At 44.6% G+C, this 11895-nt stretch overlaps 2 protein-coding genes across 2 annotated transcripts; both read right to left on the bottom strand.

Moving 5' to 3' along the window:
• Nucleotides 1-6309: 6309 nt before the first annotated feature.
• Nucleotides 6310-8745, bottom strand: LOC6635899 (luciferin 4-monooxygenase). Its single transcript, XM_002059388.4, has 4 exons — nucleotides 8354-8745; nucleotides 8107-8296; nucleotides 7932-8054; nucleotides 6310-7874 (listed from the first exon to the last, which is right to left on the bottom strand). The coding sequence occupies exons 1-4, from the start codon at nucleotides 8709-8711 to the stop codon at nucleotides 6899-6901; spliced, it is 1647 nt and encodes a 548-aa protein (XP_002059424.1). The 5' UTR covers nucleotides 8712-8745; the 3' UTR covers nucleotides 6310-6898.
• Nucleotides 8746-9222: 477 nt separating this feature from the next.
• LOC6635898 (luciferin 4-monooxygenase) lies at nucleotides 9223-11132 on the bottom strand. Its single transcript, XM_002059387.4, has 4 exons — nucleotides 10754-11132; nucleotides 10501-10699; nucleotides 10327-10446; nucleotides 9223-10227 (listed from the first exon to the last, which is right to left on the bottom strand). Exons 1-4 carry the CDS (start codon nucleotides 11094-11096, stop codon nucleotides 9255-9257), a joined length of 1635 nt encoding a protein of 544 aa, XP_002059423.1. The 5' UTR covers nucleotides 11097-11132; the 3' UTR covers nucleotides 9223-9254.
• Between the last annotated feature and the right edge of the window lie 763 nt (nucleotides 11133-11895).

Below are 11895 nucleotides of genomic sequence, written 5' to 3'. Positions count from 1 at the left end.
TCCGTTCGCGTTGCGTGGGCGCCGCTGACAAGTTGCGTGTCCAATGCGCTCCATTTAACTAGAAGTGTCTGCGTTGAATGTTGCACATAAACATTAGATTACGTATATCAGAGAGGCTCAGGTAGAGAAAGAGCCGCGTGGTTGAGGGTTTGAGTCTTCTAAGTCTTCGTCACTAAGCAACGAATTTGAGGGTTCAAACTCAATTCTTGATTAATGAGATTTAATAAAAACCTTTTCTTAGATTTAAGAGCCGTTGGAGCCGCTAAGCAACATAACTTTTACGATTCGAACCACTGAGCAGCGAAGTTAAGGATTCAAACCCGCAGAAAAGTTTCTGATTGAAGAGATTTCATTAAAACCTATTCTTTAATGAGAAGCGTCTGCGTTCGCGCCGCTGAACTATGTGAGCCTTCGGATTCGAGTAAATGAGTAAAGAAGTTGAGGGTTCAAACCCAGCGTTTGATTGAAGAGTTTAAACAATATCCTATTATTCAATAACTTTCGTGTTTATGGTCATAACATAATTATTTAAAGCTGTGTAAGCAAACGTAGAGCTGATGTTGAGGCTGCGAACAACTGTGTAGCGAAGTCGAGGGTTCAAACCCGCTGGCGAGTGTTTGGTTGAAGCCATTTTATCAAAATCAAAATCTTTAATAACCACTTTATTCGAAATATAATATCTGCGTTAGAGCCGCTGAACAACAGTAGCTTGACGATTTGAACCACTGAGCAACGAAGTTGACGGTTCAAACCCGCTGTTTGATTGAAGGGACTTAGCAATAACTTCAATATCTATGGTCTGATTGTTATAATATTTTCAAGACTTATAGATGGAATTTAATATTGTTTCTTATCCAAAAATCAAACTTGTAATAATTCAAAATAATAATAAACTAACTCTAGAATATTAATTATATATGATATGTTAATTTTGTTTTTCTTTATCTTCCAGGGCATATTCCAGTTGAAAAGGGTGAGTCGAAATTATTTTCATTATATTATTTAAATTTTCTTAATGTTGAATGAAAGAAGACTTTCTTAAACTGGACTCAAATTTCTTCTCGTTCTTCAATTGGAGGTTCTTGATAGACTCTTCTTCTTCTTCTTCTGTTCTCATTTAGAGTTGGCCTTGAAAAAGGGAGATATACATAAAAAATAATATTAAGCAGGAGTCGTAAGCGTGGCATGTGCCTTTTGCTTTTCAGCTTTTCCTTAGACCGATGAAAAGTGAACTATTAGCCAGTGGGCCATTACGAAAAGGCGCTCAACTGCGACGCGGCGTGTGGCAGGCAGCAACACGTAACGCCTACCCGTAAGGGTATATATATATATATATATGTAGGGATAATATGTGTACACATTCCTGGCCTTAGCCCAGCCCCTTGTGGGCGCTGCGAAGCGTGGCAACAGACGGCTAAGGACACGCGTCCTTCGAGGGGTAGGTGGCAGCTCTTTGTGCCACATTTCTGGGCTTCGCTTAAAGTTAAAGGAAATTAAAATGCGCACAACGCCAGCTGCGGCCCAGGACAAACGCCCTTCTTCTTCTTCTTCAACTTGGACTTTATAGTTGACTGAAGAAGGCTCGGCCAAACAAAACAATTGCGGGCATTTCTTTGGCGGCTTATCTGTCCGGAAAGGCGGCGGCTCGATGCTTTGACAGATGCACGGCCAAAAATGCAAATGTGCCGCTTATCAGCTAAAAGCGAGCTTTGTGCCACAAACACACACACACACACACACACACACTTGTGACTATTGTGTGTGTGTGTGCGTTTATCTTTTGGTTGCCCGCAGGTTTTGCACTTCTTGGAATTTGTCGGCGCTTTTTTGGCTCAGGCCCTTTCATCAATCAAAAGTGCGTGAAATCAAAAATGAATGCCTCATCGGCAGCTGGGGCACACGCTCGAACGCATTCGCAGATAAACCCGCCAGAAAGGAGCCAATAAAATCGAGTAATATATATATCTACATATGCATATATAGTATATACAGTTAGTTGTGTGCATATATCTTCCTCTGACTAGGCTGTGGTGCAGAAAACCGCAAGGCAACAAAAATATAAATTTTACTAACCGACAAACGCACAGTTATAGCTGCAGATACACATATATAGATGCTGCCGCAGATACAGATACATAGATACACGCACACTGAGAGAAAAGCGGGCTTCATAAATTTTTGGAAACAAATTTATACGGATTTCTTCTTCTTTCAAGTTTATTTTGACCATAACTATAGTTAAAATAAAAAATATTTAATAATTTTCGATCTGTTTAAGTTATTTGTAGCTTAAATTAAGACAATATTTTGGTTGATTTTCGCTCAGTGTATAGATACATTCATGGATGCAGCTCAATGGAAGCAGAAGATTGCTTGGGTTAAGATTTGCATTTAGGAGTGTTGCTATTACAACAAAAACGCTTGAAGACTTTTGTGCTTAATTCAAGTTATTTGCGGCTTAAGGTAAGTTAAGCTGACTTTCGCTCAGTGTATTTATAGATACATTCATGGATACAGCTGTCCGGCACAGCAAATGTTAACCACGCAGCTTTCGCTGTGACGAGTGGGCGGCTGAGCCTTGGCCGCAAGTCAGCTGCACGCTTCTGCTGCCCCGCTGTTACCTTGCCACCCCCCCCTCTTTACCCGCTGGCCCCGACCTGCCGCAGCTGCGGCCTCTGCCCACCTGGCATTAAAATTGCATGAACTTGAAGTTGATTTGAATGTGGCGAGCGTTCAGCTGCCAAGTGGGTCACATAGGCACATGCTGAGTGGGTGTGTGTGTGTGTGTGTGGGTGTGTGCTGAAAAATGTATCAGGCTGTGCTGAAGTGCAGCGAGACCACATGCTCGTATTCCCAGGCTCTTGTGGAGCTTGTCACGGACAGCATAAATTCCTCTTGTATGCCACAACGCAGCTTTCCCCTTTCCCCGCCTAAGATCCAGAGCAGAGCATTGATAAGACCAGGTTGGGCTGATAGCAATAGTAACGGCTTTTTCTGTTTTCATTTTTTTTTTTCATATATATTTGCCACCACTTTGGGCATGCAGCACTTTATTTTTTCAACCCCTCCTCGTCGAAATCAACGCACGGCAGATGTGCGTCCGCGTCCGCGTCAGCAGGACACGCTCGGCGGCGCAGGACATATGCTATGCCACATGCGGGACGCGCCACCTAAGCTACCTCTCTCTCTCTCTCTCTCTCTGTCACTCACGCACATGCCCCACTCTCTACCTCCCTCTCTCTCTTACTCTCTTGTTCTCTGTCAGATCAACCCTAGAGCAAAATATTGCTTGTTTAATTATAAAACGCAGCGGCGCCTTGTTCCACCCAAATTCATATTGTAATCATTATTTGTTGTTGTTGTTGTCGTTTTTATTATGATTGTGTTCGTTATACCCTGTACACACTCTAGCAGGCTGCAAGGGGCAATTACCTGGCGAAAGCTGAGGACGAAAAGTGCTGGAGACTTGTTTTTTGTTGTGCGAATCATAGCCTGCCCAGGCCGTTTCCAAGAAATCGATAAATATCGATATCAGTTTGGGTATTTCAACAATAACTCAAAGCTTTTAATAACTAAAACTCTCAGGCCGTGGGTTCTCGTAGGGTATACATAATCTAAAAATATGAACTTGCATTTTCGTATATAGAATCTCCCTCAAGGGCTTGCCCAACAGGGCATCTACTAGTCGGGCACACCCGACTACTCGAGCACTCTAGCTAGTTTTTTTTTTTTTTTTTTGGTACAGCCCATGTTATTCCTTGTACCTTACATTTTTCATATGCTGCGGAAATCCTTTATGCAACTTTAAAGTGTTTTTGCATTATTTTCAATTTTCTGCTTTTGTTGTTGTTTTTCCCTTTTGTTTGCGCTTTGGCCAAATATTTGTTGCATCTATAAAAAATTCAAATAAATATGCAAACATGTTAAGCAAAAATTGTTGGCTTTATTCGTATGCCATATTTTCTTTTTTATCTTTCTTACAATTTGAAATTTGTTGCATGCTATCTCGATGGTAGGGCAACAACATATTTGTGGACTCGAGAAAAAAGGCGAAATAACATAAATAAAATACGGCACGTATTCTGGGCATATACAAGCTATACGTGGAGTTGATGAGTGTTTTTCAAATATAAAAAACTTTGAAATATTATTTATATGATTTTAAATTTAAATTTCAATAATTTGTAGCTCATAACTCAATGAAATTTTCTAAGCTACTTTTGTGAGCTTTAAGAAAAATGCTTATGGAAAATTTTAACAGTGAGAAATGTGGCCATTTTATGTGGTCGGAGATATCTCTTGCTATTAGTTGCATATTGTCTGACAAACTACTAATACCCTTTGCAAAACAGAAAATAAATAAACATATTCTCATATTTATTTGTGCCTCAAACTGTGCTAGTTCGTAAAATGTGACAAAAATGTGCTTTGATTTCGGTTGCAACGTGTGGCAAGAGCTCACGTGCCGCCTACTGTTAGAGAAATGCTCCCTTTGTGGCATGGGCATTAATGCAATTCCATGAATTTTCAATTGATGTGCTTTGAGTGGCATTTGGAATATAGCTTTGCATTTATCTCGGCATGGACATGGAGAGGAGCTGTTGATGGCAAATGGGCGCCGTTCGATAAATTGCATTTGAATAATGGCATAACAGTTTTCATTGCGGCAAATCGTTTTTATTTTGCAATCAAGCCTCAATTTAATAAATTTCTTCTGCAAATCAATGAAAATGCTGCTTGCACTCAGCAGTTGGCCTCAGAAGGCATTTCAGTTGTCTTTGCACTTGTTTGTTTCTCTGCCAACAACTCTCGAGGCACACAGGAATTTTAGTTGTTTCTTTGTTTGTGCCGCTTGTAATTCGAGCAAAATATTTGAACAGGTTGCCAGGCCGTCTATTGAAGCTTAACTTAATACCCTGAATCCATTGCAAATGGATAAAAGCTTAATGTGTGTCATAGACAGCAGGAAGTTACAAAAGCTACAGAGTTGAAACTTGAGAAATATATGAAAGAGCCACTCGAGATATCAGCTTTATCGCACAGTATCGATAAATATCGATTTGAAGAGCACAGCTCGAAAATTATAAGAGATATATGCACTATATGTGGCATGTGGGTTCTCTTATGATATTAAAAATACTTCACGTTTTTTATATCTCGCAACATTCTTCCCTGAAAAGAACCCTTATTTTTAAAGGTATATCCTTGAACCTTGGTATGCACACACTTTACTCTGCCACACTTAAGCACTGAAAATTTCATAAAGATCGGAATATAGAGAACGAAGTTAATCAAGGCTGCATATCTTATATAGGAGCTGATGGTAAGCATCTGAAGAAAGAGAAGAAATCTGGAATGCTCGTTAGGTCTCTGGAAGTCTTGCTGTTGCTCAAAGGTTGAGGCTCATGTCAACAGCTTAAACGGGCTAAAAATGATTTGAATTCTGTTTTTTTTTGTGAAAGTGTTAAGCAGCAAAACTGGGTAACTAGGCTCAGGGTTGGCTGGCTGTAACTATGCATTCATAGAGTCATTCATTCATGCATTCGTTCGTTCATGCCTATTCACTTGGCCATGCAAATCCCTGGCAGAGACAAATTTACACCTTGGGTGCAGTTTGCAAAGCCCCCGGGGATAATCCGCATTAGTTGCACAATGCAGATGGCCGTAGCATATTGTTAGGGCTTAGTTAGTTTACCTTTAGCCGTGCCATCCCTACACTTGCCACTCGGCCACTCGGCCACTCGGCCAGTCAGTCGGTTAGCCAGGACATGGACACGGTCGAAGCTACGCAAATTGAATCGTGTTTTGGCCGCATTTCATTTGGCATTTGTCAAATGTCCAAATGTTAACCTCAATCGGCAGTCGAATCGTGTCGCATATATATATACAATAAAATATGTATTGCATATTGCAATTTTAATTTCTCAATTCATTTTATGTTGTCCCGTGCCCGTTGCACTTCTTTGCCTTTTTGCCCGACTACAGTGAGCACTCAATGCAGCCACAGGAGTGCCACAAATAACAAATTGCTTGTCATTGGCCAACAGCACTTCCAGCAGCCATCCAGTCGAGCCGTTGCTTGTCTCGAGCGTGCGGGGGCACATTGCATTTACAATTTCAATCTCTATTAAAATTCATTGAATCCCTGGCATTAGTTCCAATCGAAGGCACAGTGTCACAAACTCTATGACAATTGCTTGAAATCAGCTTTCGCTTACAGTCAAACTTTTTGATCTTCAATTCAAATACGATCGTTGCTGATCAAATTACTGTCTCATATATTCAAATTGAGTTAGGTTAATCTGAAGGTATAAGCTCGATCAGGTCTTTATATTAAAAGTTACGCATTCAATATGATCCATCAACTTGATCGTTAAAGGAAACGAATCTTCAACATTTAACAAGACAAAGGAACTGATCTTCACCAGTTTGATCATCATTAAAACATTTATGGGCACATCCCGATAGGTTTGGATACATGTAGATCTTGCCAAAGAATCATTTTATATGTACTGATCTTTACATTTGCATTTAGGAATAACATTTGATCTTTTTGATAAACTTGATCTGTAAACTAAACTTAACTGATCTTTAAATTATCATTTCTGTACCTGAAGTTGATTTATATTATTTCAAAGTGATCTTCATATTTACTGCTCGCTGCCAAGATGGGCAGCTCTTTACGCCATATTAAAATGATCTTTCATTTAAACTGATCAGCGCAGGTGAATTGATCAAGTTTCGGAGATATTTCCTTAGGTAGACTATTGTCAACAGATGTAAATTTCTACTGAACTGTTCAGTTCGATAGAGTTTCAGTGATCTATATGCCGAGCTTCAGACACAACGATCGACAAAAATAAAAAACTTAACCTATATATAGATATGGTATGCAGTTCTATTCGGCAACTAAGCCCAAGCTCTTGACTAGTTCGGGCACCTTGCGCCGCTGCAGCTTGTCATTGGAGGTCTTGGGCAAGGCCTTCAGAAAGTAGACGCCGCCGCGTATATGATAGGCGCCACTCAAGTAGCGCTCCACGATGTTGCGCACTTGATCCGCTGTCAGTTTCTGACCCTCCAGGTCGGAGGTGCGCACCACAGCGCAGGCTGTCAGATTGCTGGACACCTCGTTTGGTATGCCGAAGACGCAGGCCTCGCTGACGCCGGGCAGACGTAGTATGAACTCCTCAATCTGCTCGGGATAGATCTGAAAGTTGTTGTACTTGAAGACATCCGTGTCGCGCGTCTGTATGTACAGGTAGCCCTCGCTATCGAGGTAACCAATGTCGCCCGTTCGCAGCCACTGGCCGTCGGGACTGAGAGCGCGTTTGGTGGCCTCCGGATTGCGATAGTAGCCCGCCCATTTGTAGCGCAGGCGCGCATAGATGATGCCCACCTCGTTAATGCCCAGCGGCATGCGCAGCTTGTCCAGGACGCGCAGCTCCACATTGCGCATAACCTTGCCCTCGCTGCCCAGCGGTCCGCCCAGATTCTTGCTGATGCCACCCACCTCGGACAGGCCGTAGCCGACCACGAAGCGCATATTCCCGATCAGCTCGTACATGCGCCGCGAGACGGCCTTGCACACCTTTGACCCGGCGCCAATCAGCACGCGCACCGATTCCAGCTGAGCTCTGATCTTGGCCACATCGTCTTGGCATTTGGAGAGCAGCGCTATCTGATGCGAGGCCAGGAACAGAAAGGTCACCTGATGCCGGGCGACCACCTGCAGCAGGTACTCCACGGTGTACGGTCGATGGGTGATGATGCGTTTGCAGCCATTCAGCAGGTTGGCCAGCAGCATGTATGTGCCGGAGATCCAGTAGAGCGGACTGAACGACAGCACGATCGTGTCCCGGGTATAGGTGTTCGGACTACAAAAGAGTTGCCGGTTAACAAGAGTTAGCTTTCTACGGAGCACACCCGCTTACTTCTTACAATTGCATATCAGGCTGCGATGCGAACGGGTCACACCCTTTGGCATGCCCGTTGTGCCCGAGGAGCACACAATGAAGGCGGTGTGATCGCCATTCAGCTTGGGGCAGGGCACATAGCTGCGGAAGGGCTTATTAGCAAGCGAAAGTCAAGGCTAAATGCATAACTTACGCAGCTGGTGCTATGCACTCCTCACGCAAAAGTTCGCTGACATCGCGCACACCCTCAATGTGGCCGTTCACCAGGTAGATCAAAGCCGGTTTGGCCAGCTGCTCGTTGACTGCTTTGATAATCGCATAGTTCTCCACATCGCAGAAGATCAGCTTCGGTTCTGTGATATCGTACATGTACTTGACGGTCGCTGCGGAAGGAATTTCTTGAGTAGCTGATCAAGTAATAATTCCTATAAGTGCCGTACCCTGATCGAAATCCGGATGCAATGGATTGATGGGCGTGCCGCAGAGCATGGCCGCAATGGTAACGCCCGTCAGATAGGTTGTATTACTTGCCGAAATGCCAACAACATCGCCGCACTGCAAACCCAGCCGCTTGAAAGCCTGCTCAATGATGAGGCCCTGTCGGGCTAGCTGAGCGCCCGTCAGCTGCACACCCGTAATATCGCACTGCTGCAGCACCTTGTCCGCATTCAGATTCAGCACACGCATCGTCACCTCGCCGAGCGTCATTTCGGGACCGTAGAACTCCTTGCCCCGCGGCCCCAGCCAGGTGCGTGTCGCGGCATCGTAGTGCACCTCACAGGAGGCGTTGCCAAACATCTTGCTGGTGTCGCGATTGTTCTACAACTAAGTGATTTACTGCGTCTCGCTAGGTTTTTATACGCTGCAAGTCGTAAATAGGAAGCAAATACCGACTCGCTAATTGCCGCGACACGTTGCCAGACAACGTCTTGCTCCTCTTGTTGTTGTGATCTGCGCAGTCTTTGTCTTTTTGTTTTTGTTATTGTCAACCGAAGTTTGTTTAAATAGATGCTGATTTGGTCTGGCTGGCGACATCTAGAGCAGTCACCAGACGTTCGAGTGGGCCAAGAACGAGTCGGAAACGTTTCCACTCAAGTAATTTTCCTCTTGATTCAGTAATTTAATTAATATAGTTATACAACGGATCTGTTGAGCTGATGTCAGCCTTTAGGCTTCACTCGAAATTTGTCAATGCCAAAGTATGCCAAATTTCTCTCACTTTTGATGCGCTTAGCCTGGATGGAATCTAGCTAGGCCTTGCTCTTTGAAGGAATTTTAGTTTGTCTCTCTCAGAAATGATTCATTTGGGTTTTAATAGTTCATACTTTATTGAAATTTGATTTACAAATGCGTGACCCCATAGTGTTGCTTCAATTCCGCCAGAATGCGACGCCTTTGTATTTTGTTATTTGTGGTCTTGGGCAGTTCATCCACAAAGTAAACCCCACCACGTAGATGAAAGGCCTCGCTCAAATGCTCCGCCACAATGCCGCTGATCTTCTCCGCGGTGAGCTGTTGACCCTCCTCGTTCTGTTCGCGCACAACAGCGCAGGCTGTCAGATTGGTGGATATTTCGTCGGGCACAGCAAAGATGGCCGCCTCATGAACGCCGGGCAATTGGAGGATAACATCCTCGATCTGCTTGGGATAGATGGGAATGTTGTTGTACTTGAAGACGTCCGTGTCGCGGGTCTGAAAGTGCAGGCAGCCCTCGTCGTCAAAGTAGCCATGATCGCCCGTCAGCAGCCACTGGCCATCGGGCGTGACCGTTGTCTGTGTGTCCTGCGGATTGCGATAGTAGCCGCCCCAGCGCTGATTGAGGCGTACGTGAATGTGGCCCGTCTGATTGGGGCCCAGCGCATTGCCCTGCTCGTCCACAATGCGCACCTGAACGTTGCGCAACAGCCTGCCCTCGCTGCCCAGCGGACCGCCCACATTCTTGCTAACGCCACTGATCTCTGAGAGACCATAGAGCACGGCAAATCTGTCGCTGCCCAGCAGCTCGTACAGGCGACGCCAGATGCCGAGTGGCAGCTTGGAGCCGCTGCAGATAAACGACTGCACCGACTGCAGCTGCTCGGCCAGATCCGTGCGTTGGCTCTTCGCCAGCAGCGCCATGTGATGCGGCACGGTTAGCACAAAGCTGACCTTATGACGCGCCACCAGCTCGGCGAAATAGTCCACACTGAAGGGTTTATTGGTAATCACGCGCTTGCAGCCATTCACCAGCGAGACGAGCAGCGTGAAGACGCACGAAACCCAGTACAGGGGGCTGAAGCAAAAGACCACCGTCTCCGAGGTGAACAGCTGTGGGCTGCATCGACAAAGAGAGAGAGAGAGAGAGAGAGAGAGAGAGAGAGGGAGGATCAGTATTGCCTGCACAATCCTTTGCTTGATCAATAGATCGACGTACATTTTGGTGTTGTTCAGCAGACTGCGATGCGAGCGCGTGACACCTTTTGGCAAACCGGTTACCCCCGAGGAGGTGATGATGAAGGCCGTATCGTCGCCGCTCAAATGCGGGCAGGCAAACCTGTGGAAACGATCTTAAGCTTTGGCTCTCAAGTTCAACTGTAGCTCTACCTACAGCGTTTTCGGGTCATAGTCATTGCAGCCATCTTGCAGCAGATCTTGGATATTACGCACGCCCGGCAGGCTGCCGCACAGCAAAATGAGTTCCGTCTTGAATTTCAAGCTCTTCTTAACGGCCGCCAAGGTCTCATAGTTGTCCAGATCGCAAAAGATGACCTTCGGCTTGGTTATTTCGTACATATAGGCGACCGTTTCTGTTGGATTCGAATATGAATATGCAAGAAGATTTCTCTAGATTTTGCACTTACCCTTGTCAAAGTCAGGGTGCAATGGGTTTATGGGCGTGCCACTTAGCAGGGCGGCAATAACCACCTCGGTTAGATAGGTGGTATTTTTGGCGGATATGCCCACCACATCGCCGCGATGCAGCTTCAGATGCTGAAAGGCGTGGGCCAGACGACGACTCTGCTCGTACAGCTGGGCGCCGGTCAGGGTCTCGCCCGTCGGATCAAAGATCTGCATCACATTGTCCGCATGCAGCTTCAGTATGAGCAGCGCCACCTCGCCCAGCGTCATGTCGGGGCCATAGTACTCCTTGTCTTTTGGACCCGACCAGGTCTTCTCAACGCTATCGTAACTCGTGCCCGTCATGTCGCTCCGACTCCAAACACAAACCAAACAACTGACCAGTCAGCTGTATATGTGGCCTATATATAGGCGAACCCCAGCGTCGTTTGTCGGCGCCGCAGCTCGTAGCGCGATCTGCTAATTGACGCAACACGAGCCAAAGTCGACGGCGTTGTCTTAGACAAGGTTCTAATAACATTTATCGGTTGACCAAACGACAACAGATGACAAATCTCTCATCTAGCGTATCTATATCTATCTGGCGAAGACTGCTTTGAGCGCTCGATAACAGCTGCCTCAGATCTTTAGAATAGCCCTTAAAAGTGTTGCTCAAATTGGTTTGATGGATTGACTGACTGACTGACTGATTGATCAGCAATGCACAGCTCAATCTGTAAAGTTTTGCTATTCACATATTGCGGAACTGCATCCCACAAAAAGCGTTTGTCCCTCTTTGCTATTGGATTTTACAAGATTAAAGATCTTCATTGTAATAACTTGAGACTTATGTCTATTCGTAGATCATCTAGCCCAAAAACAGATCTTTGAATTCAACTTTAGCTTGCCCGAACAAAGCCGGTTAATACTTGCTGATTATCTAGTTTTTTCTCCAATTTTGTTTGTTTATTCAATTTTTAATGAAACACCAACGAAAAAAGTCATAATAATTTATTAATAATTAAAAGAATTATTCAAATGCTTTCTTTCCTTTGTTTTTTTTCGTCAACTAAAATGCTGTCATGTGGCTGAAAATTTATAGCATAAGATATTATCGAAATATAAAATTCTCCAGCAAGAAAACAAAATATTTGTAAAAATATCA

This window comes from Drosophila virilis, chromosome 5, assembly GCF_030788295.1.
Source record: "Drosophila virilis strain 15010-1051.87 chromosome 5, Dvir_AGI_RSII-ME, whole genome shotgun sequence".
NCBI lineage: Eukaryota > Metazoa > Arthropoda > Insecta > Diptera > Drosophilidae > Drosophila > Drosophila virilis.
Note: the sequence above shows the minus strand (reverse complement) of the source record. Positions and strands in the feature narration are given on the sequence as shown.

Bases quoted from the DNA above. Each gene is read 5' to 3' on its own strand.
- LOC6635899 (XM_002059388.4), bottom strand. From the start codon at position 8,711: ATGTTTGGCAACGCCTCCTGTGAGGTGCACTACGATGCCGCGACACGC. The intron at 8,297-8,353 runs GTACGGCACTTA...TTCCTTCCGCAG, and splicing joins GCATCCGGATTTCGATCAGG to CGACCGTCAAGTACATGTAC. The intron at 8,055-8,106 runs GTAAGTTATGCA...GCCCTTCCGCAG, and splicing joins GAGTGCATAGCACCAGCTGC to CTATGTGCCCTGCCCCAAGC.
- LOC6635898 (XM_002059387.4), bottom strand. From the start codon at position 11,096: ATGACGGGCACGAGTTACGATAGCGTTGAGAAGACCTGGTCGGGTCCA. The intron at 10,700-10,753 runs GTAAGTGCAAAA...CGAATCCAACAG, and splicing joins GCACCCTGACTTTGACAAGG to AAACGGTCGCCTATATGTAC. The intron at 10,447-10,500 runs GTAGGTAGAGCT...TCGTTTCCACAG, and splicing joins GACTATGACCCGAAAACGCT to GTTTGCCTGCCCGCATTTGA.